Raw genomic sequence first — 23,872 nt, 5'->3', positions numbered from 1 at the left:
CGTTGGTTTGTCAGGGGAGTCCGTTACAGTGTGATCGTGAAATTGGAGACTTTTTGGCAGTGGGAACAAGAGTAACCTACTTGGAGAGTGGACGTAACATTAGTAGAGCTGGCTTTGCGTATTTACGTCGATCATCCAACGCACTTTTTAAGGAACTTTATCCTTTTAACTCGCCGCTAACACGTTACACTGCCCTATATATTATATCTAATTATACTGAGCAACGAGGATATATTCCTCCTTTGTGTCGGTTCGGTGTCGCCTGTGTTAATCTTTCAGTATAAAAGTTCAATTTCTCTTCCTTTCCCACTTTCAGCCCGTCTCCATAACGATATATGTGACGAAGTCAGGTACATGAAACAAAAAGTATGATAATTTAAAGTAAATTCTGGGCTCATATTGGCGCCAGCCAGAACTGTGGTCGATTCAAGTACATTTCTGGTTGACGCTGCCATAACTCTGGCTAGCGCAAAATTCAGCCAAGTATATAGTTGAAATTATACACCATTACTGATTTCCTGAGCAACATTGGTACACAAGTCTTGCATTGACAAGCAAGCAATACAAAGTAAATGCAAAGTAATGTGATGCAAGGTAAATTTTGTAAATGCAAAATAGTAGTGTGGTGTCAGCTTTATTTTTTTTGGGAAGGAGGGACACGAGTCCTCCATACCGAGCACAGGTCACAAGAAGTAATTTACCGCGGCAATGAGCTCATAGTCACGTAACATGGGTGACCTCTTATTGAGACGCACGGCCTGGAGGCCAAGCTTTCCTCAAGTTAATTTTTCATGAGTTTCGCGGTTTCCTGCATTTTTGCAAGTTCATACGATTTGTCCGTAGGTTCGTAGCTTGAGGGTATCCCCGACTTTGTGAATGATCAGATTTCGGCAGCTGGACCTCAAGTTTTCGGATGCGTGATCAGAAAACTTCAGAGATCCATATGACCTCAACTTTGGGTCCCATGCACGAAGTTTTTTTCTCCGTGTGGTTATTTACAGACAGTTCCAAATTTACTGTTGATGTTCAAATGGTTTCAGTCAAAACACAATCCCAGTTCATTCTTTGTTTCAATTGTAAAGACTTATTTCAGACCACCTTGTAGGCCTACTTCCTCACGCGAGTTGAGCGTTCATCAACCCATACAAGTCGCACGAGGTCGCCAACCGAAACGCAGTTCCCCCAACTTCACGCTGCACGGGAAATCTCTTGCTGCAAATGTTGCATCACTGTGGCTTCAGGGATTTCCGCGTAAGCGCCGCGGAACTGGATACTTATAATGCGGCTCGTTTTTCCACCCTGAGAAGCCGAAATTCCTCTTATTCCTACTGACCTACATCCTCCAACTCTCACTCAAACAGAACCCATTGGAATAATTAGTTGCCGCATGTGCCTTGAGCACAGCTACTCTAATTGGACGTATTTCTGCCGAACGGAACTATAAGTGCATTGAGACATGAGCTCCGAGACCCACAAGAATACGTATGCATAACATGGTTCACGTCATAATGCACATAGTTCCGTTTGGCAGAAATACGTACAATTTAAATACACTTTCAATTTGAGTTTGTCACTGTAGAGTAATCTGTATAATTTATCCTATCTGACAACAGTGGGGTACAAAATACGATATTTGTCGAAATAAAGTCAGAGAAAAAGGACTTTCTATGGGACACGACTAAAAACTCGTCGGCCTCCTGTGGTAATGTATTACCTCCTGTCCAAAATATTCTGCCAGTATAGAAGTAAACACAAGAAAGTTTTCCAGAAAATACGTCGATTTACGAGTTGATAGAAAAATAAAGTATGACGGGAAGTCTGCAACGTTGAGGTACGTGCGGTTTCGCACTTTGGTCATCGATATTAAAGAAATCCCCGAAAAACTGGGCGTTAAGGTGATTCGATGGACGCCATATTTTGTGTCAGAGGGACGTGCGATACATCGCATCAATTCGTTCCATAATTTCAGCTACTTGCCTTTTTTTTCGAAATTTGAGATCGCACTTCTGTTGTCATGAGACTAAAGAATTTATGTACCAAATTTGACAAAGAAATTCAACGAAATAAAGGCAGGGTTTTTTCAGAGGAAAAATATCGCATTCGAGTGCAGTTTCGATATCAGTATCTAATGCGATGTTTTCTCTCTTAAAAACTGCGCCTACATTACGTTGAATTTCTTTGTCAATTTGATACATGAATTTTTCAGTCTCATGACAGCAGAGGTGCGATCTCAAAATTCGAAAAAAATGACAAGTAGCTGAAATTATGGAACGAATTGATGCGATACATCGCACGTCGCTCTGACACAAAAAATGGCGTCCATCGAATCACCTTAAGAGAAACTGAATGGAACGGAGGATTCAGTTTCACAGTGGGTGGGAACTAGCGTTATTTTTGTTTACATCATCAGAGGGAACTGACCTAGAAAATCCGAGACAAAAAAAAAATGATCATTAACCTTGACCAAGGACTCGCAACAGTCCCGAATTTTCTCATCTCCCCAACACGCGCGCGTCTCTCTCAAAATCGAACTGGAAGGAATAAAGCGCTGTTCCGGACCGGATGCATTGTCTTATGTTTTCCATTCCTGCATCCAATTATCAGCAAATCTACCGATTCTGCTGAAGAAGATACAAAAAAATATGAGAACAAATCGATCGCGAGACGTGAAAAGTAACAAAGCGTGATGATATGCACTTTTTTCGCCCATTCGAGGAGGAAGAATAGCATCCACCACGAGCGAGGATGCAACAATGATGCCAGCTTGTGCATTTGCTTTTTACTTTATGCAGAGACTACGATTTTAAGAGGATAAATTTTTATATTGATTTGACAGCTGCCGGGATAAGACAACCCAAACAAGCGTGGTAGCGCGCCTGCGCTCTATTGTTCGTCTGGACGTCCATCTGGGCGTTCATCGGTGTCCTTGCGGCTCATCAGAGCAAAACAGCAAATCGAATTAACTAAAATTCGACTCTTGTAGACACGAAGCTAATGGTATTAATCAAATATACGAATGAATTTTGACGTAATTGACTATTTTTTCACACGGATATTCGTGGGAAAACACACTGAAAAAAGCTTTTGCAAATTATGTCTTTAATACCGATGTCTGAGCTCTGAGAGCACGATGGGCTAGTTGTGCTGGTTACAGAATTGTGTATTGATGTGATAAGCTTATAGATTGGCAAAAAAGCATTAAAATCTGTTCAAACGACAAATCTCTACGTCTAACATTAAGATATCAATCATAGAAGAACACGGCGTACTTGGAAAAAAGAGAATGGGGGTTGTTGGGTGATATGGGTGTTTCCAATCAATTGTGGTTGTGCCCCAATAAATTAGGCTACTGGCCCAAATGCTCCGGTGCTAACCCAACTTGAGTTGCGACACTACCACGAAATTGAAAATCATTTTTAAAGTATAAGGAGAAAATATGCGTTGCTGAATCGTAAAAAAGGTGATCTTGAAGAAATATATGCGTCATTTATTGTGAAGAAAATAATGCATTTTCTGAACCGTCACACACGATAGCAGTGCTTCACCGATGTGAGATGGAGATTCAATCTTGAAATAAGTGAACAAGCATCAACAATACTGATAATGAAAAATAAAGCTACCGGGTATTCAAATATACCCATAACGCCAACAGAAAAGGTTGAAGCGGTAGTTTAATGAACTTGCCGTCACGTGCGATATCACGACTTGTCGGCCGACGTCGAAATTAAGGATAATTAAAAGTTCATGCGAGATGTTCAACACATCGCTGAAATGAGGAGTGACACGGAAAAACTGTTAAACGATCGAGTTTTTGCCGAGCACAAGACGTTGGATGCCCCTGGGGAACGAAATAAAGACCAATCCTGTCATAGACGAGCGTGATTGATCACAGCGTGGACAGCGAACACAATCTCCGCGGATCCACCGAGAAAGAAACACGGATACGAGATAGCTCTCCCAATCCATCAGCTCCTATAAAAAATACTACGGTTGTAAGAGATATTAATGTATGTATATCCACGTAGGAATGAAAACATTAATGAATGTATCTATCGCGAGTCCCGGGGAACGGCCGCGATTGTGGTTTCAACCTTGATCTTGATCGTGGACTCGGCTTCTTGGGTCCTTGCATGCATTTCAATTTGTTTTATTTCATATTAATTATCCTCGACACACTATGCTCATAGAAATATCCTCACTCTAATTGGGCGGGGAGAGTCACGCGAAGAATGGAGATGTTGCATATGTGAGGAATTTACGATTTGACTACTGATTTTTATGTAAAAGTCCGCGAGAAACACGATGATGCCGCTGGTTTTCTCTGAAATCAACTCCCAAGCTTAAAAAAAGCTCTCAAGTTGAGGCCAAAATGGAGGGGATATCCCACGCTATCCCGAGAGTTCATGCTAGATGATGTCATACACGGAAAAAAGTTTTGGGAGTCATCCCCTAAAATTGTACTACTATCCCAATTTTTTGATGATATGGGCATTTCCAATTATGTAATTTTTTTCTGCTTGCCGGTATTTCTAGACAGAACGTGGGTGGATGCGATATCAAATGCGGCCTTCTGATCCAATGAATTAAGTTTTTTTTAAAACGGCCACTTGGTTTTTAATTTTGGAGTGCCTGGCTGAAAAGTATAAGGTGCGGACGCCTTGAAGTTCATCTCCCTTGAGATGGGGGCTAAGCGGTAAGTTTACTCATTCTTTCGATGGACTTTGAAATTTTTCGGTTTCTAAAACGCAATTTTAGGTGTTTTGCCGGCGTTGCTTGGTTCGGGCCATTTGACCCGCTTTGTCCGTCTTTATGGTAAATTCGGCCTTGTGGAAAAATATTTATGATATTATGTCGAATAATTTTATAATTTATTGAAGGTAGTATATTCATACGTAATTTAAATATCAGTTCTACTTTTCTCACTCTCATAGAGTGGTACAAAAATTTCTAAGGGGCGTGGGTGGCAGGCCATGCGGTGGTCATGCCGCTTTGCAAAGATCACACGGCATGAATCAGACGACACGCCCTCCGATAATGCACATTTACGATCTCTCAGTCTTTGCTGCATCACCTAAAAATAGGAGTTATGGATGATGCATATCAGGCTATACATCCATACATAACCCTCACTTCAAATTGAGTTAGTTGCTTGGTTACCTAAAACTTTGACCCAAAGGAATAAAAGATGAAAGGGGAAGAACACTGGAAAAAAAAAACACATTGGATCTAGAGTCCAGACTCTTAAAAACATCGACAAGAAAAAATACTCTTGATTCAATCAGATTTAAGCTTAAATCAAGAACCAAGCCTCTTAATTTGAGCTGATTTTCTTTTGATTTAAGCTTAAATCTGATTGGATCAAGCGTCCTTTTTCCTGTCAATGTTTTCAAGAGTCTGGACTCTGGATCCAATGTATTTTTTTTTTAACGGTGAACACTAAAGTAGGTTCGAAGCAAAAAATGTATTATTTCAGCTAGGCACTCCAAAATTTAAAACCAAATGACTATTTTACGAAAATCTTAATTAACGATCTTTTTCCATAGGTTTAAATGGCAGATCCATCGATGTATCGCAAAGCACACCTCGCCACTGCTGTTGATGGTCACATTATAGATAAATGTTTAAAAATGTCCTTCGTATCCACACCTCTTCTCTTAGAGGAGACTCAGTGACATTTTGAATCGTAAAAAAACTGGTGGAAATAGCAAGAGTTTTCTCGTGCGCCTAACTGAATCTAAAAGCACAGAATGATGCTGGAGCGGATAAGATCAAGCACGTCCGTAGCGGACTTAAAGGAGCGGCTACTTGAACTCTAGGATGGATGTCGATTAAGTTGTGGATGCGTCTTTGACAGACCGTGTTTATTTGGGCCCTGAGCAATGCCACGGAGATAACGACCGCGGTAATTACCTCGGTTTCCGCCGCCTGACCTTAGGTCGTTTGGTCAAATTGTCATCGAATTTATCTCGCGAGATTCAGCGGCGGTCTGTCCCACTCAACTCAATTCAAGGAATTAGCTGGGCGATTTTTGAAAGTTCCCGCCACTTTAAACCCGTTTCGAGGTCAACTTTGCTATGTTGTGAAACCAACCCGAAACAAAAAGTCTTGTCACAAACTATTATTTTGATACGAAACGAGAAATTTGGCAAAATTTTTAAATAATGGTTTTTTCTTGAAAATTTCATCATTGATGGATCCTATATTGTTCCATCGAATGTTTTGCTTCGATTTTTTTTGCAGGAGTATGTTTCTCTCTTCTTTGAAATACGTAAGTGAGTAAGAATGTGAATCTATCCCTTAAATAACTGAGAAAAAAAGCATATCGCCGCATGTATCTGTAAGATTTGGATTAAAACGTACAATTTATCCAGGAGCCAACTATGTCTAAAAGTGATTTCCCCTTATCTGATCTGTCATTTTTGATCTATCTCGTCGTATCATGATCTATTTCCGTAGTTGCCGTCTATTGAATCTTTAATTTTAAAATGCCTTCCTCCAACTCTTCACATTGAAAGAATATGGGGAAAAAGTATGGAATTGCACTTCACACATATCTGCTTAACAATTAAAAATTGTGGAAAAATCCAAGATTAATTGTATATTCGTGGGATTTTTTTTTTTTTTTTTTTTAATAAAAAAAAAGTATGCACTCATGAATGACGAATAAAATTAAACTTCCATGGATATTTTTCGTCATGAAATGAATTAGTGCGTGTTAACATTATTTGCCTGCGATAAGAAAAAAATTTCACTAGGAACGATATTCACGTAATTTTATTCCGACATTAGTCCGTAATTTTAAGTCAATTTTCAGCTTCTGTGTCCGTCTCACAAAACTTGTACAAAAAAACTCATCAGAAAATGTCATTTTTTGATTCCATAAAAACTAAACAGTAATTTGAAAGTTTGTCGCGCCTTTTGATCGAAAAATGTCTACTTAATCCTGAGAGTTAGTCTAAAAAGGAAAAATCCGATTTTTTTCTATCGATTTGAGCCAAGTGATCGATTGCCATAAAACTGATTTTTCCAAAATTTACCGGTTCATGTTTAAAACAAGATTCCACGGAGAGACGACGCAAATTGTTATCTTCTCATAAACAACCGTTAAAGGACCTAAACTTCCCTCGTTTTGTAAGCAACATTCCTCGAGTTTTGCATTGTGAGCGACAAAGAGCGTGGGTCGATCTCGTCACGAGAAGTTGAGAGAATCGTGTTTTCCGAGAAAACTTGATCCTTGAATTTTCAAATTTGCATTGAGGAAAACCCATCAGGGAGTGCCACCCTCCAGAGGCCCTGGAGAAAAGTGAGGGGTCAACTGATGCTGGTTCAGCACTGTTCGAATGGGTGACATAACCAGTGGCGTGGCGTGCTTTGCGATATATCGATTGTTATGCCATTTAAACCTATGGAAAGAAGATCGATACACAGGGTGTTCGCAACGAACACCTGTAATAATCGATTCTTTACCATAGGTTTAAATGGGGAAATATGATAATCGATCATGCACGCCACGCCACTGGACATAACGCATAACGTGAGATCAGATACCATGAGATTCTATGGCACTCAAATTGGTATTGTCGCTCACGACACATTTAATCAGATTCATGGAACGATGAAATATTGTAGGAGGAGAGAAATATCGCTTAGGTTTTGCTGAGGAACATCAAAAATGAAAATCGTAATGCTGTTTTAGATATTTTAAGCCCCCAAACCTGTGATAAACATATCACGCAAACATGTTGTAGATTTTAAAAGTTGCCGAATCATTCCGAATAAAATGTTTATTTAAAAGTTTTTGAAGAAAAGTTAGTATTTTTCTTGAAATTTTCAGATACTTGCCTTAAAGTGGAACTACAATTCTTTGAACATTTCAAATAAAAAAAATTCACAATTTCCAAAAAAATCTTACATTACCAGAAGAAATTTGGCAATGCTCGAACGGCATTTTTGTCGACACGGCAGTATGTCCGCAAGATTTTCACGTCTACCGTTTCTTGACCGGCGTAAAATTTGGAAAAACTTAAATTGTTTGAATTCATAATCGTATTATCTTTAATTTATGTGTGTGTAATGAAATATTTATCTACCTTTACAAATATAAAATTATGATGAGGATGAGAAAAACTCGTTTTTTAAAACAAAAAAATAAAATAATATAATATGAGCAAGGGCTATGAGGGTGATTATCACGCTAAACCCTTTACACACCGTGAGTCAGTGTACTTTTTTAACAGTACTTTTTTATATGTTTAACAGAGTAATTCGATAGGAATTTTTGACCGTGATCCAAATCCCTCGATCTAAAAAATCAGCAAGAATGCGCTCAGTTATTTTAATGCTCGATCGATGAGGTGCTTGCAGCTCTATTTATTCACCAAACCGCTCCACTCTTCCTGGCTTCTTTTTATGTATCGGTACTTTCATGTACACCGCCAAGGCTCTAACCTCTCTTGTTGAACATAATTTTTTGTGGAACTTAAATTTGAAGGGTATTAATTAAATGGGTGATTATAAAAGGAGACGTATATGGCTACTTTAATCGGTGCAACTACTGGTGAGAATAAACAGAATATATAGATGAAAAAGGAGCAACAAGAACGCGTCCGAGTTTTATGAAACACATCAAAGCTCAACTCCACAGACTAGAGTACCTATATTAAGAGAGTATGACCACTGGTGTTACCACCTCTGATTGGCTCAGCCATCTTAGGCTGAATGGAGCCCTTAGGACCCAAAAATGGCGGACGCCATAAGTTAATGTAATGCAAATGACTCAAAATGTAGTTTCCTTTGCTTATCGTAACGAGAAATTTACCCAAATGCACTATTGCGACTTCTTACATATTTTTACGGCTTATCGTGTGCAATTTTCGAGAAAAATTATCTTAGATGTAGTAAGGTTGGCAGCAAGTGCGGTTGGTGATAACCGTCAAAAGTTGGCATCCTCAAAAACCAAAACAAAGCACCGCCATTTTTGGGTCCTAAGCCTCTCCATGGGGCCCAGTGGCCATACTCTCTTAGTATAGGTACTCTACACAGACAATAGGTATATTTTAGAAACCTTGCACTGCTGTCTTTCCAATAGTGTAAAAGTAATTTTCGAAAGTTAACGCTGGTATTTGCCTACAGATGACTGACCATAAAAGAGTTGATAAGTTGGTTTGGCGATCCCAATCTAATTTGCAGAGGCTCGCCTAGTAAAGCTCTCATTCCAACATGCATCGGTCAACATTGCGAATTTTATATGGACTTTTTGCTAAGCAATTCGATCGTCGACCACCATTAGGGGGCAAATAGCGTTGACCTCCGAACTTAAATGTTGCCCCTCTCGAATATCTTCATTAGATTGTCAGTATGGGTTTCCAATTCGTTGATGGCAAAAGTGCAAAACCACTTACCTCCATTGCGGTGTTTCAGAATTTCCACTTCTATTTTATTTTTTCAAGGAGGAGCAAGTGAACTCTATAGATCGAAATGTTTACAGAATATTCTGCAAACGAGGAAGGTAAATAAAAGAAGTTTTCAAGAAATTATGCTCGCTAGTTTTCAAAAAAAAAAAGCAAATATGACAGGAAATCTGCAACGCCACAAACAGCGATACGTGGTTTCGCACTTTGGCCATCGATACATTGTCTTGCTAGACTCATTCGGCCGATCACTCATTAAGGGCTTCCTTCTTCCCGTCATAAATCAATTCAACTTGTAAACATGTGTTATTGAATTGAAAATTAATACAGAGCACGAACCGATATTTTTAATGGCACGGCCATTAAAACAATTAATGTCTCAGAATAATTACCGGTTCTTTTTGCCGCACATGAAACCAGCATTGCGAGAGCCGATACGATAAAAGTTGCAATATGCACGTTTAAATCACAGGATATCTACTCAAGCATTAAAAAAAAAAAAAAACTCGAGACAACTCCAATTTTTATGGCACCATTTTTAAGGTCTTACGCTTTTACGTGTTTTCTCCAAAACTTTAACTCATCATATTTACTTAATTTCGTTGCATAATGCACTTATCTGATCAGCTGATAGTCGATGTTATTGGATAATTTTTTAATTATGTAATTAGAAACAAGTGTTTCGAAAGCTTCGCATGTAGTATGAAATTGTGATTAAGGGTCCTCTAGTAATTAGGTCAGGTACTTTGGGGAGGGGGGGTATGTTTAGGATTGGTCGGCAATTCCTTTTCACGGAAAATTCGAGGGTAAGAAGGGACCTAACATGAAGAGGGAGGGACAGCCTGGAGGAAACCGTGGAGTATTTCAATTTTTTTTGCGTATTTTGAGTTACCCACGGTCCTTTGGTCTTAAAAACCTATGAAAAGGAAATGCATATAATGTTCATCTGGAATTTCATCACCTATAATTCTGTGAACCAGCCATCATTTCGATAAATTGGAAAAACCAAGAAAAGAACGTAATTTTTCACCGGTTTTCCAATTTTTTGCAGTATGACACAAGGATTTATCGGGAAACCAAAATTCGGATTTTGCGTCAAAAATTACACAGGATCAATATGAAGCCTTATTACACCTGAATTTTGCATCTACAAATCCTCCATTGGATACCGAGCCAATTCGTCATTTCCTCCAGGAAAAAACGTAACTTCATTTCAAAGTTGCCATATTTCCTCTTGCAAATCGCAATTTCATCTGAGGAATCTTAAGCATTTTCAACTGAAAATGTCACTGGTTTATCATTTGATCTCATGCAAACAGCAGAAAAAAATCGAACAAAAATCGCTCAGGCGCACTCGTGTAAAAATTCGAATAATTTGAGTCAAGTTTACAAACTTGGATTGGATTTACGTTCCTTTCGTTCGGAAAACGACGAATTGTAGGATTCCTTAATGTTAATTGGACGTATTTATGCTAAAAGGAACTATGTTACACGCAAACCCAATGCACATAGTTCCTTTTAGCATAAATACGGCCAATTCTTCAAGGAAAAATTGGATTGCTGCTTAATTTACTGAATTGTTTCTTTCAAGGTTTTGCACTCAGAAGGCTTAGATAATTGTTAAAATATATGTCCGACATGTTTCAAATTTACATTTCACAATAACAGAAAGCTACTTTAACCGCAAGGGTGGTTAAGTTACCATTTTTTAATTGTAAAATCCATATTTAAAGATGTCAGACACACTGGAAAAAAAAAACACATTGAATCTAGAGTCCAGATTCTTGAAAACATTGACTAGAAAAAGTACTTTTGATTCAATCAGATTTAAGCTTAAATCAAAAGGAAATCCGCTCAAATTAAGAGGCTTGGTTCTTGATCCAAGCAAAAATCCGATTGAATCAAGAGTATTTTTTCTTGTCGATGTTTTTAAGAGTCTGGACTCTAGATCCAATCTGTTTTTTTTTTCCCAGTGCACTCTCTTTTACTACTAATTTGTCAAATCAGCAACATCATTAATTGTCCCCGTCTTTTATGAGTGCCGAAGACCCAGCCCGATGACCAACCCCAACATATAGGACCATGAACTTTTTTTTTAAAAAAAACCTCGAGGACCGGAGACTGACCTGCCGAAGAGCGTATCCTGAGGCGCCATGCTGACCCCGATAACCGGACACCTGCACTCAGATCACAATTGACACTGGGTTCGCACTTAACACTTGACACTCGGGCACTTAACCGCGCGGAGACATTGACACTGGGAGTGAGACGGGCAGAGGAACCGCCGACCGGACCCGGGCGCGAATGAATGGCATGGGGCGTCCTCTTATTACATAAAGCTCGGCACTTGGCACTCTGCGTTACGTAAGCGCGTCCTGGAGCCACGGGCACGGGACTACCGCGGGATCGGTTCTGGACCTCGAGGATCGTGCATCGCGATAGTTGGGTCGCTGGGTGTCGCTCGGGTGCCGGGCCGTGGTGGTGGCGCCAAGGATAACCGGCTCCCAGAGCCCCGTCGCCCCCGACTTTCGGACGATCCTGTCCTTTTCTGCCGTCCTCAGGAAAAACCACATATGAGCCATTGAGCCTTGCCAAATTACCTTCGTCAAATCACCAATAGAGAATTTGCAGGTGCAAACGTTGTTCTCACAAAAAAACGTAACTACATTTCCATATTGACAAATTTCCTCGCGCTAATTGCACTTAAATTAGGAGAATTTAGGGAATTTCTAATTAAAAATTTCACTGATCACACATTTCTGATCTCGGGAAAAAATCAAACACATTCACAACAAAATTGCGTGCACTGGAAAAAAAAAACACATTGGATCTAGAGTCTAGACTCTTGAAAACATTGACAAGAAAAAATACTCTTGATTCAATCGGATTTTTGCTTGAATCAAAAGGAAACCCGCTCAAATTAAGAGGCTTGGTTCTGGATTTAAGCAAAAATCCGATTGAATCAAGAGTATTTTTTCTTGTCGATGTTTTTAAGAGCCTGGACTCTAGATCCAATGTCGTTTTTTCCCGTGTGTCTGAAATTTGATGAATTTCGTGTTTAAGTGGTAACTACTGAGTGAACTGTACGCGAGGATACCCTTGATTCATGAATTGAACAATTATCGGAGAATACATGACAAAATGATCTGATCTGCTAAAATACATTTTTTTAAATGAGAAATGCCGCCAGATGACGTTACAAGACGGTGCATTTTCTCACTTTTAAATCTATTTCTATGCTATTTCCTATATCAGGAACAAATTGTAAAAAAGACTGTGAAATCAGCTCTTGAAGCAATTTCAGATGAAGCAATACAAAATTTTTATGCAAATTCTCCATTCTTAGGAAAATTTTTGAATTTTTATTTTCCGGTTTTTCAGAGGATTTCCTTCGTAATTTGATTTTAAATGTCTGACAATGCAAAAAAATATTCATAACTTTCTTCCGAGATAAATAATTTCTAAGAGATAATTTGGCAACTTTCGAATGCTCATGCGACGTTTTTACTTAGCGCGGCAGTTTTTAGATACCCTGACGCTTTGTCGCCTTCGCCGAAATCGGGGGCCGAGCGCAAAAAACGGCCGATTTTTTTGTTCTGTTGCGGACTTTGATGGTGAATTCAAGTTAATAAAGTGATTATTCATGTGAATTGCGGAAAGGCTAATCACCCCACGCAGTCGCTTTCATTTTTTTTTTTTCACGTTTCTTCTCTTGCTCTCTTACCTCCGCAATGTTTGCAATATATTAGAGAAATGGTTATTCTTAAAAATAAACTTGTGTAAATACCTTCTTTCATTCTTTCATCATCATTATTTTTTTAAGAATGTACATACTAAGAACTCTGCGCATGCGAAAGATACTATGCCACTACAGTCAGTCCAATTTCAGGGCGCGTTAATCCTACGTTTAATACTACTACTACTACAACTACTACTATACTACTACTACTACTACTACTACTGCTACTACTACTACTACTACTACTACTACCATTACTATTACTAACACCACTACTACTATCACTACTACTACTAACACTACTAACAGTACTACTACTACTTCTACTACTACTATTACTACTACCACTACTACCACTACTACTACTACTACTACTACTACTACTGCTACTACTACTACTGCTGCTACTACTACTACTACTACTACTACTACTACTACTACTACTACTACGGATACCACCCATGTGTTCCAGATTCTATTCTGGCGGCTGCCGACTAATTTTCAAAGAAGTCGCAGATTTTCAACACAAAAATTTGGTCACTTCAATTCGAGTCGATTTGACAAAGGGAAGATTATAATTTTAAAAAAAGGCAGCTTGTGTTACCTTGTGTTTTATTTCCCATATTAACACAAGGTTTTGGTTACTTTTTCTCAGGCCTTGTCTCCACGGGACGTTTCTTGGGATTTGTCCCAGGTAAAAATCTCACTTGCGAAGTTGGAAAAAATATTGAGATGGTCAATACTAATCACAGGATCAACTAAGAGTCCTTGTGGAGTCCTGGAAACGACTTTAAAGGAAAAAAAGCGATTTTGTTGTGCTGTTTAACGGGGAAAAAGCCCAGAAGTTACATTCCTGCAATTCGAACTTGGGAAAAAACCCGTGAAACGTTCCGTGGAGACAAGGCGTTACTTTGCACCACTCCGGTTGATTTTGTACCACTATAGTGACTAGAAGAAAAATTCAGCACTTGCCTTAATATGCACCAGATACTGTGTGAAAAGTTAAAAACCCAACACTTCCAGCCACAAATCTGTGGACGCTGGGAAATTCGAATTACTTTTTGCCAAATCGTATGATTTTCAGTAAATCATCCACAACTCTGAGACTCACGTAATTGAATAATTTACATCCCTTCCATGCAAGAGGCCTCTTTTTCTTTCCTGTTTTAGATCCTCCCAGCCTCCGAATACTTGGCGCGCGCCTCCTGTGCTCAATCAATAATAATTATCGACTTAACGATCAATTGACGAGGCAGACCGATAGTGTACTTATGTAACTGCTCTTGTAAGTAAGTTTGCATTGCACGCACTTAAAAGCTTACGCTTTCCCTCTCAAGCGTGATCTGAGAACCGGGCTACATTCTTTACTGAGCATCTCAGTCATGTAAAAACGCTGTGCTCATCAGCGATATCGACGCTGAAACTCCCAAACCACGTATCACGCTTTGCGACGTTGCAGACTTCCTCTCGTGGTTTATTTTTTTGAAAGAAACTACTCGACGGCTATTTTTAAAAACTGCCATGCGTTTTCTTCTCTGAGTGAAGAACATTATGTGAAAACTTCAAGGAATGATGTTGATAATTCGCTCACATGTAAAAAAGTAAAATGGGAGATGAGATTTTTACACCTCGCAAACGAAATACGTGGTTTGGAAGTTTCACCGTCGATATTCTCTGGAGAGAGGATAAATCAAACTTCAAGTTGAAGTTGAGAGTACGGGCAAATGTAAACTGCCTTGTAACGTAAAGAGAAAAAATTTGGTTCACATTGAATTTCAAAGTTTTTCGGTTCAATGTTTTCAATGTTTTCTCACAACTCGACTTACCTTAATTTTTACAAATAAGATATTGCTGTTATAGCTGAACCAGTCAGTTTGCTAAAATTAGAATAGTCAAATCTTCAAGGAACTTTGAAATTTGAAACTTGAAACTTAATATGAGGAGGATAGAATGATTCACCCAGGTTCATGCACTGATTGCAATGACCGTGGGGTAGGCATTGGAAGTGAACAGTTTTGATAGAGGCGCGGCGCGGTGGATCAGAATATCAATAATGACGCATTGTTGATCCCGCTAAAGATACAGCAACATTGTTTCATAGTGTGAGAGTGGCCCAGGGACCTGGCACCCAAGTCGAGGGCGCTGACAAAAACCCATACGTCACGGGACTGGGCAGCGGTGGAGCACCCCCCAGCGAGAGGGCAGAGGGGTAGTATCCCTTCTGCGCATGCGCAGGGCGAGGCTTGACCGGTTCCGAGTCAAGTGGAGGGGGTAGCCAGAGCCGGAGACCTAGGGTGCCAGGTCCCTGGGCCACTCTCACAATAGTATTGAATACTAAATGATGACCATTCCAACTATGACACTCATTCCGCGATAGTTTTGATCCCTAATTATCCTAAATGTGAAGATTAAGTCATTTACGTAAGTTGTGATGTACATGACACGGTTCCAAGAGGGAAATTGTAGAATTTATTCACCGTTTTTCCATTTACTCCTTATCGATTGCAATCATACATAGACATAGTATCAATCATAGTATTATCTAACGTTAACATATAAAATTAATGCAGTTTGTTAAGTTTTAGTTTTAAGCCACGTAGATAGATACAAGAAACACTTGTAGTAGTTACGATATATTTAAATAAAATTTCTTTTAAAAAAAAAAAAAAAAAAAAAAAAAAAAAAACATAGTATCATTCAAAAACAATACATGGGTGGGCTGATCAAATCGATGACCGAATCAGCGTCGATCAAATCACATCGATCGGTTCAAATTTTATTTTTCAATCCATCTATGTCGATCGAAGCGACACAATTTTTTTTAATAATTTGTCGATCGATTCACGTTTTTATTTTTTGATCGACTACCCTCCCTACCCTAGAAAGCCCTATTTAAACCGTGCAATATGCTGCATTTCCATGTCTTATCGCGCTGCTTTAAATTTTAAAAAAATCGGCCTACAGGAGGCGTGGCCCCCTGGTACTTTTATTTCAAGGTTATTGTCAATTTCAAATCTCTGGCTACGACCGTTTAGAGGACATTCATCCTCCTCACAGAACTTCACAACTTCCCCTGTCTGATAGTTGACGGTTTAATCCCATAGCTCACGAGGGACTGCAAAGATGCCACATCGACATCTTTTCGCGAGAAAAATAACATTGTATAACGATTGGACGTATATCTATCAAACAGATTTATGTGCAGGTGAGAAATATGAGGTGTGCTCGTCAGTTCTCTGGCCGCGAGAGTGAAAGAGAATACTGCCGTGCTAAGGGAGAACGCCGCATGAACATTCGAGAGTTGCCAAATTTCCTTTGATAAAATGTTTATTTATGAGGAAAATTATGTATATTTTTTCTTGAAATTTTCAGGAACTTTAGATCAAAATACAAAGAATATTCTTTGAAAACTTGGAAGAAAAATATTCATAATTTTGAAGGGAATTCGTGTTTTATGGATGAACATTTGACAACGGCTGAAGGTTCATACATGGCCGGATTCACCTACTTGCCGCCAATGGGCCGCCTGTATTTTGCCGCCCTCTTCTCATTCATTTTAAACATCAATAAAAACCATCAATTGAACATGCCGGAGGGAGCAGGGTGCATAAGACGCGTTCACTCGTGTTGGACACATTTTTAGCGTAAGCCCTGTCAACACTACTAGCAAAAGTTCACGGAACTTCGCGCGAAAGTTCAGCTCCGTAAACCTATCTCTGCGGGGACAAGGCCTTTCATTTGTAAGAAATGAACTAAAAAATTAAGAAAGAACAAACATCAATGGTTTAATAATTTTAACTTCCGCCACCGTGCCGCGCTGGCCACACTGTGTTTGGCGCAATGCGTGAAGTATTCATGTAGTCTTGTAGGCACTGTGCGTTTCACGCCGCGCCGACCGCTGTTGACCGTACTGTATTTGACGCAATGCGTGAAGTATTCATGCAGTCTCATAGGCGCTAATATGTGTTACATGCCGACCGCCGCGTCGAGGGCTTCTCCTATTCATTTCAAGTCCTCGTCATCATTCTCTTTGCGGCGCGCCGCTCCGCTCCAAGCCAAATTACGTGTTTGGTTTCTCTCTTAACTCAACTAATTAAAGGTGCGCAGTCTTTTGTATCACGGAAATACGACAAAATTAGAAATTATCGAACTCTCAGGAAATGATTTTGTCACCTTTTCTCCTTTGTAATTTTTTTCTGAATCCGATTTTTCCGTGCCTGCATTTAAAAAAATTGCAAAATTTGCCGCCCCCTAATTTTGCCGCCATGGGCCACCCCCTTAATCCGGCCCTGGGTTCATACGGCGTTTTTCCTTAGCACGGCAGAATAATAAAGCGCCGGTGACGTCAAGGATGCCGTTGTGCAGCTCGCCTTGTTGGTCATTAACTTATGAGCCCTGTCCACAGCGCTCTCGTGCCATACCCGCGGCTCATGAATCCCTCATTCAGTTGGCACATAGTTCTGTTTGCTGAATTTAAAATCCCGCTTTTCCAATTCTTCAAAAGGAATCACGTCCACTTTTACATTGTTCCTTACCCAGCTTTCTAGAGCATACCCCATATTTCTCACCTGCACATAGTTCTGTTTGATAGAAATACGTCCGATTGAAAGAGGTAAATTTGTATAATCCAGCAAAGTGGCAACACTGCAGCGGACGACGACTGAAAGCTCAACCGCGCAGGCGCTCATCATGTCACTGCCGTCGCGTCACTGTCCCGTCACCCGTCATCCCCGGTGCGAGTGAATGACCTGCATCGATGATGTTTACTTCTATTACGTCGAACAGCACGATGACGTCATGACGCGTCAGGTGTCGCCCCTCGGTGTCAGGTGCAGCTTTACACCCTTTGAGGGGCTGCCCGGCACCACGCACAAACAGCATACGGCATCACAGAGCCGTAATAATCGGCGATTCGCCGCGGGGCATGGTTTTTTTTTTCCATTTTTGTGATTATTTTATTTTCCCGATGCTCGTTTGGATGGAGGCGGTGACGTCATATGGATTTGAGTGAATGGCTAATCGAAGTGATGATTGGAATTTCATCAGTTTTAGATGCTTTGAGGCCCCCGGAGCGAAGGAGACTATGCTCGGAGAAATTCAGGGTGTTCCAAAAGTCCAGCCAAAATGTTGACCCCTCCCCCCCCCCAAAAAAAAAGATGGTCCCCTTTGAGATAGGAACATTCCCAAAGTTTCATTTTTCTATCTCGAACCGTTCAAAAGTTAGAGGGGGAGGGTACTGGACTTTTGGAACACCCTGTACATAAAAAAATAGAGGAAAAATTATGTCAGTCTGCAGGCTGATTAACGAAATTTTGTGCTCGTCGGGCGAACATAGATGACATGGGGTAAATGGCGTAACGTGATTCGTCGGCTATGTCTTCTCGCTGCTTTGTCGTGTTTATGTCAGGTGGAATTCAACAGCATGCTGCGCAAACATACTGCAAACATAACATACCAACACGGAAAAAAATGATATTGCTGATCTAACAGTTTTGTAGTTAAAAGAATAGTCCTACATGTATGAATGTAGTGTAGATTCTACAATAAAAAATGCCAATTTAACCACCCTTATGGTGAAATTAGCTTCTCACCATTGTAAAATGTACATTTGAAACATTTCGGGCATATTTTTTAACAATTTAATTGCTGATTCAGCGATCCATTTTTTCCCGTGAGGCGCTCTCAAAACGCAATACAATTTGTTCGTGCAATCCTATTAAAAGGATCTGAAGGAAAGTCGCGTCAAGCCTTGCATCTTTATTCGTCGTCTCCCTCACGAAAGAACGTAACTCCAATTTGAGGTTGCCAAATTTTCCCTCACAAATTGCATGTTAACCAGGAGAATCGAGCGTTTCTAACTGATATTATCACTGATTTTTCCTCAGATTTCATGCGAAATCAGAAAAATGTTGGATACATTGCTCAGGTGGATTTCTGTGAAATTAATTATTTGTTTGAGTCAATTTAGCAACCTTGGACAGTTCCTTACGTTCCTTTGTACGGGAGACAACGTATTACACTGGGAAAAAAACACCTTGGATCTAGAGTCCAGACTCTTAAAAACATCGACAAGAAACAATACTCTTGATTCAATCAGATTTAAGCTTAAATCAAGAACCAGGCCTCTCAATTTGAGCGGATTTCCTTTTGATTTAAGCTTAAATTTGATTGAATCAAGAGTCCTTATTCTAGTCAATGTTCTCAAGAGTCTGGACTCTAGATCCAATGTGTTTTTTTTTTCTAGTGTAAGAGAGTCCAGGGCTACATAATGATGCGTTACGAGGAGGGAGGAGACGTCAAAAATGCCGAAAAGTGCGTTGCGTAAGTAATGAACGCTCCCTTTTTCAAAGTTTCACGAGCACTCATACGCGACCGGGGCCGGGGGGGGGGGGGGTGGAAGAAGGGGGCGATCGGGAAGTCATACGGGACCCGGCGAACCGCAAATCTCGGCCCCGATTCGGGGGTGGCTCGTAATTAAACGCGCAAAGTTGACGCACCTGAACCGTGGCCACGAACAAGATGAGTTTGCAGACTCTTGTTTACCGAGCTCGCATTTGTTTCGGCGAACCGCCGCCCGCCGCTTTCCGGGCACAAAAACAGCCTCTCGCAGCTCGGCGCAGCGGCGGATAATGCCTCAATTTAAATTCTGCAGCGAGCTAGCGGTACCCGCATGATTGGAATCGATGTCAACACTACAGAATAGAGAGCTCCTGCTCCTCACGCAAATGACATCCTCCGCGCCGCGGCGCGGCGGAAGAAAGCTCGCGCGCTTTTCCTCGTTTCCGGCGAGCGCGTCGGGCGATGCCGCTCCGGGAGGAAAGTGGCTCAATTAGACCCGGAGATAAGGGTTCCCGTCTTCGGAGCGCACCTCCGATGAGACGCAAACGTCGCCGTGAATACGAATCTGTCGATGGGTCTATCGCGAGAGTAAGCAAAAACACTAAAAACGTGGCCCGAATTGTACACGGAGAAAAAACATCGTGCGTGGGACCCGAAGTTTAGGTCATTTGAAGTTTTCGACTTAAGCATCTGAACACTTTCAGTCCAGCTGCTGAGGTTTGGATCACACATCTGAAACTTCAGTTCTTACATCTGAAGTACTTCGGTTTTCACAACCGAAAAACTTCGGTTCTCACAAATCTGAAGTAAATCTTCAAATCTGAAGTACTTCAGATGTAAGAACTGAAGTTTCAGATGTGTGATGGGAACCTCGACAGCTAGACCTAAAGTGTTCAGATGCTCAATCCGAAAACTTCAGAGATCCATATGACCTAAATTTCGGGTCCCACGCACGAAGTTTTTTTCCTCCGTGTATGTAACAAGGCGGTAACATAGTGCTGGGTCCATACTATTTTGCGGAGAAAACATATTTTGAGGACAAAAATTTCAACAATCTCAATTGAAAAATTTAAGGTCTAATGAGTAACAACAAGCCAGGAGGGGTAAGTGAATTGAAGGCATGCTCCTTTCCTACAGACTATCCAAAAGTGACGAAACGCTCTATTCCGTTTTGTTTCAGTCTTGGCGTGCAGTTTGAAATAAATGCCGATTTTTCATTCGATCTTATTGGTCGAATCGCTCCAGGCCAGAGGGAGATTGGACAAATGAGAGTCGGGTATGATAACCTTTTAATTTTTTTTTGGTCACTCTTTTGTTGACGCGAACCGTAAGAGAGCGCGAAGCACCCTCTGGGGGTTGGGCCGCGTAGCGGCCAGGGGGCATGGCCCCCTAGTGCACTCGTAGAGCCGACCTAAATTATGCAGAAACGACCTGTGTATTCTTCGCAAACTCGTCGATTCTGCGTCAATTTTGCAAGCCTGTCAAGAGGCGTAAACGAGATGGTTTAATCGTTTTGCCGCTAGATAACGGCATGATCAAAAGGGGTGAGCGAGCATTGTTTGATGTATGTTAGTGCTTGTAGATGTGTTTACTTTCGGGGCTTTGCATAGTCGAGCAGTAGTAATAGCAACGTTTAATGAATCAAAGGCAGTATTGCCGTGGTCGTGAAAAGGGGGTCAACGGTATTAATGCCGACTTGCTTTGTCAGAGAAGGCCCCGATAACCATCACCGTCGTAACGTCCATCTAACGTGATGTATTAATTCCATAGTACCGTGTGCAAATGTGCATTGTTTTTATTGTAATTTCAGTTTAAGGAACTACTAGTTACAGAGCATTTTAAATGGGTTAAAATGGAGATTTGCATGCAATTTTTTATTGCTTCATCTGAAAGTGCTTCAAGAGCTGATTTCACTAAGTTTTTTTGAAAAAAAAAAAAAATTCTGATATGGGAAATATTAAAAAATAGGTTTAAAAGTGAGAAAATGCACCGCTTAGTGACGTCATCTAGCGGAATTTCCCATTTAAACACATGTATTTTAGCAAATTAGATTATACTTTGTCATATCTTCTCCAATAATTGTTCAATTTATGAAGCAAGGGTATCCTCGTGCTCAGTTCACTCAGTAATTTCCATTTAAACACGAAATTCATCAAATTTCAGACACCTGCAAATTCTCTATTAGTTCGATAGTACCCCGCTATAAATGAGGTAAAGGAAACCGACACAACATGGAAATAGAGTTAGAGAAAGGACTCGCTTTAATAACGGCGCAGAGATACAACTATTCATGCTTGATGGATTTCCGTGTTGTATCTGCAAAATTGAAGGCGCTATGCGTGAACTCGCAATTCTCCACTCGATGCCGTCAATGAGATATCACTCGATTCGGGAGAAAAGGTAAAAAAAAAGGTTCGATTACATCTCTCCTATCTTCGGATGTTTTGCTAACGTAGCCCTTGAAGCACCACTATAAAAAAGACTGACGGAACCAACACAACATGGGAACAGATCAAGGGAAAGGTCGCGCGTTGATGACGGCGCAGGGATAGAACTATTCGTGCTTGATGGATGCCCTTGTTGCATCTGCAAAATTGAAGGCGCTATGGCGCGAGACGTAAGCTCGCGATACTCCGCTCTATGCTGCCAATGAATTATCGCTCTGATTCGGGAGAAAACTTATGAAAACCAGGTCCAAAAACGTCTCTCCTATCTTCGATTGTGTTGATATTTGATTTTGTGTTTTTTTTTTCAATTTGATGTCTCATTCTTTTTTTAAGATGTATTTGTAGACCTACATCTCAGTTTGGATGTACCAGCCCCAGAACTCGCGGAATACGTGTTTTCAGCAATCATTGGGTCAATTATTGACCCGGCGTGGGCATCTAATACTTGGAACCGGCGAGGGACGCTAAAAGTCCATCTCTTTGCTAGCACCATTGCACTATTTCTAATAATTGAGGAGATCAGAGTTAAAGGGGATTAGATTGTACGGTTACGCCATTAAGTTTTATCTGTCAACTTATCTCTTTATTCATTAACAAGTTTACATATCCACGAAATCTCGTAGAATTGCCATCAAATCATACATAAATGGAACGCGTAAAGCAGAAAGCAACCAAGCCATATCAGCTATTGCCAAATTCAATTGGGGAATTTAATTTTTTCATGAAAACGGTTGTGCGAATTTTGCTGCGAATTTCAGCTATTTTTTTTTTGCATTGTACGAAGCATCTTCCTGAACATTTTCACAGGAATCCGCACAAATGTCCTATTGTAAAAAATTGAATAATCATGTTAAATTTGGCAATAAAAGATGAGCATTGGTTTCTTTTTGCTAAAGGCGGTCCAAATGATAGCCGCCTTCACGACGCTCTCTGGCCACACTGGCGTTCTGCGATGCCTAGCCGCTACAGTACCCTATCCTCCTATAGCTTTTAAAGGAGTTGGTACTCTCTCATCGCATTTAAAACCCAAATAAAAATTAGAAATGCTTTTTACGAAAAATTCCCGAGAAAAATCTATCGCTCTAAATAAATGATCGATTTGTCAGATGGAAAGCAACGATGCAGGCCAGCTCTCCTGGCTCAAAGTGCAGAGTGCATATCGTTTTCTCAAACTTCACTGTGCGATGATTTCTCCAATCTGCTCAAAACGTGTAAGGAAGAGCATTTTAAAAGGAGGAAGAGGGAAGGAAGTGGGAGGTAAAGGCAACCAATGAAAATAATTTATCATTGCCGAAGAAACGAATTTTTTTGGAAAAGTAGGGGATATGCGTTCCTGGCTTTCTTCCCTGAGTCTTCTGAATCCGTTGGATTCTGAATCAAACTTTCTTAAACTTATCCCCCAAAACTAAACATTCTTTCTTGATTTTTTTTCAACCAGTTATTTTCTTCTAGAAAAGTAGAACCCAATTTTGTTTTCACTTACCTGCTAAGATACCAACGCCGAAGATCATAACACGATCCTATAACCCATAACCACAACAATAAAAATTTTACAAGGATGCGACGCGAAATGACTTCGACAACTACTTATGAGATGACAATGAGAAAAAACTATAAATTCGACTTGTCAGATTGCATCGATGCTGTCGATAAGAATACACAATTAATTGTCATATCAGTAGTGCAAACTTGAATTACTATCAATTTATGATAATGTTGCGTCTTAGACTTCCGCGACAGATAGATCTCTTTCAGAATCCGAGTTCTTGGAAAAGCCGGTGGACAAAGAGAAAGCTCAGGATTTAGAGAAGTCCAGTTAAATGGTTTCCACGTGTATCGATGTTAGACGCGATAGGTAATGAAATTATATTCTTTGCAATAAAGTAGTATTATATAAAATGCAATGACTTTGAAGCAACTGTTCGTCTGAGAGGCAT

The 23,872-nt window shown here is 40.3% G+C and overlaps 1 protein-coding gene across 2 annotated transcripts in view; it reads right to left on the bottom strand.

Annotated features, from left to right (window-relative positions):
* Window positions 1–23,544, bottom strand: part of LOC109036701 (facilitated trehalose transporter Tret1) — a 53,223-nt gene extending 29,679 nt beyond the window's left edge. The window contains exon 1 of one of the 2 annotated variants that reach the window (XM_072299663.1): window positions 23,419–23,544. Coding sequence is in view for 1 of the 2 variants with exons in the window: in XM_019051058.2 (XP_018906603.2) it covers window positions 11,537–11,565 (29 nt within the window). In the remaining variant the exon portion in view is untranslated. Of the gene's footprint in view, window positions 1–11,536; window positions 11,829–23,418 lie in introns of those variants that run through there. The other variant, XM_019051058.2, reaches the window with a different exon arrangement.
* Between the last annotated feature and the right edge of the window lie 328 nt (window positions 23,545–23,872).

This window comes from Bemisia tabaci, chromosome 4 (genome assembly GCF_918797505.1).
Source record: "Bemisia tabaci chromosome 4, PGI_BMITA_v3".
NCBI lineage: Eukaryota > Metazoa > Arthropoda > Insecta > Hemiptera > Aleyrodidae > Bemisia > Bemisia tabaci.
The sequence above is the reverse complement of the archived record's forward strand: the minus strand, read 5'-3'. Positions and strand labels throughout refer to the sequence as shown.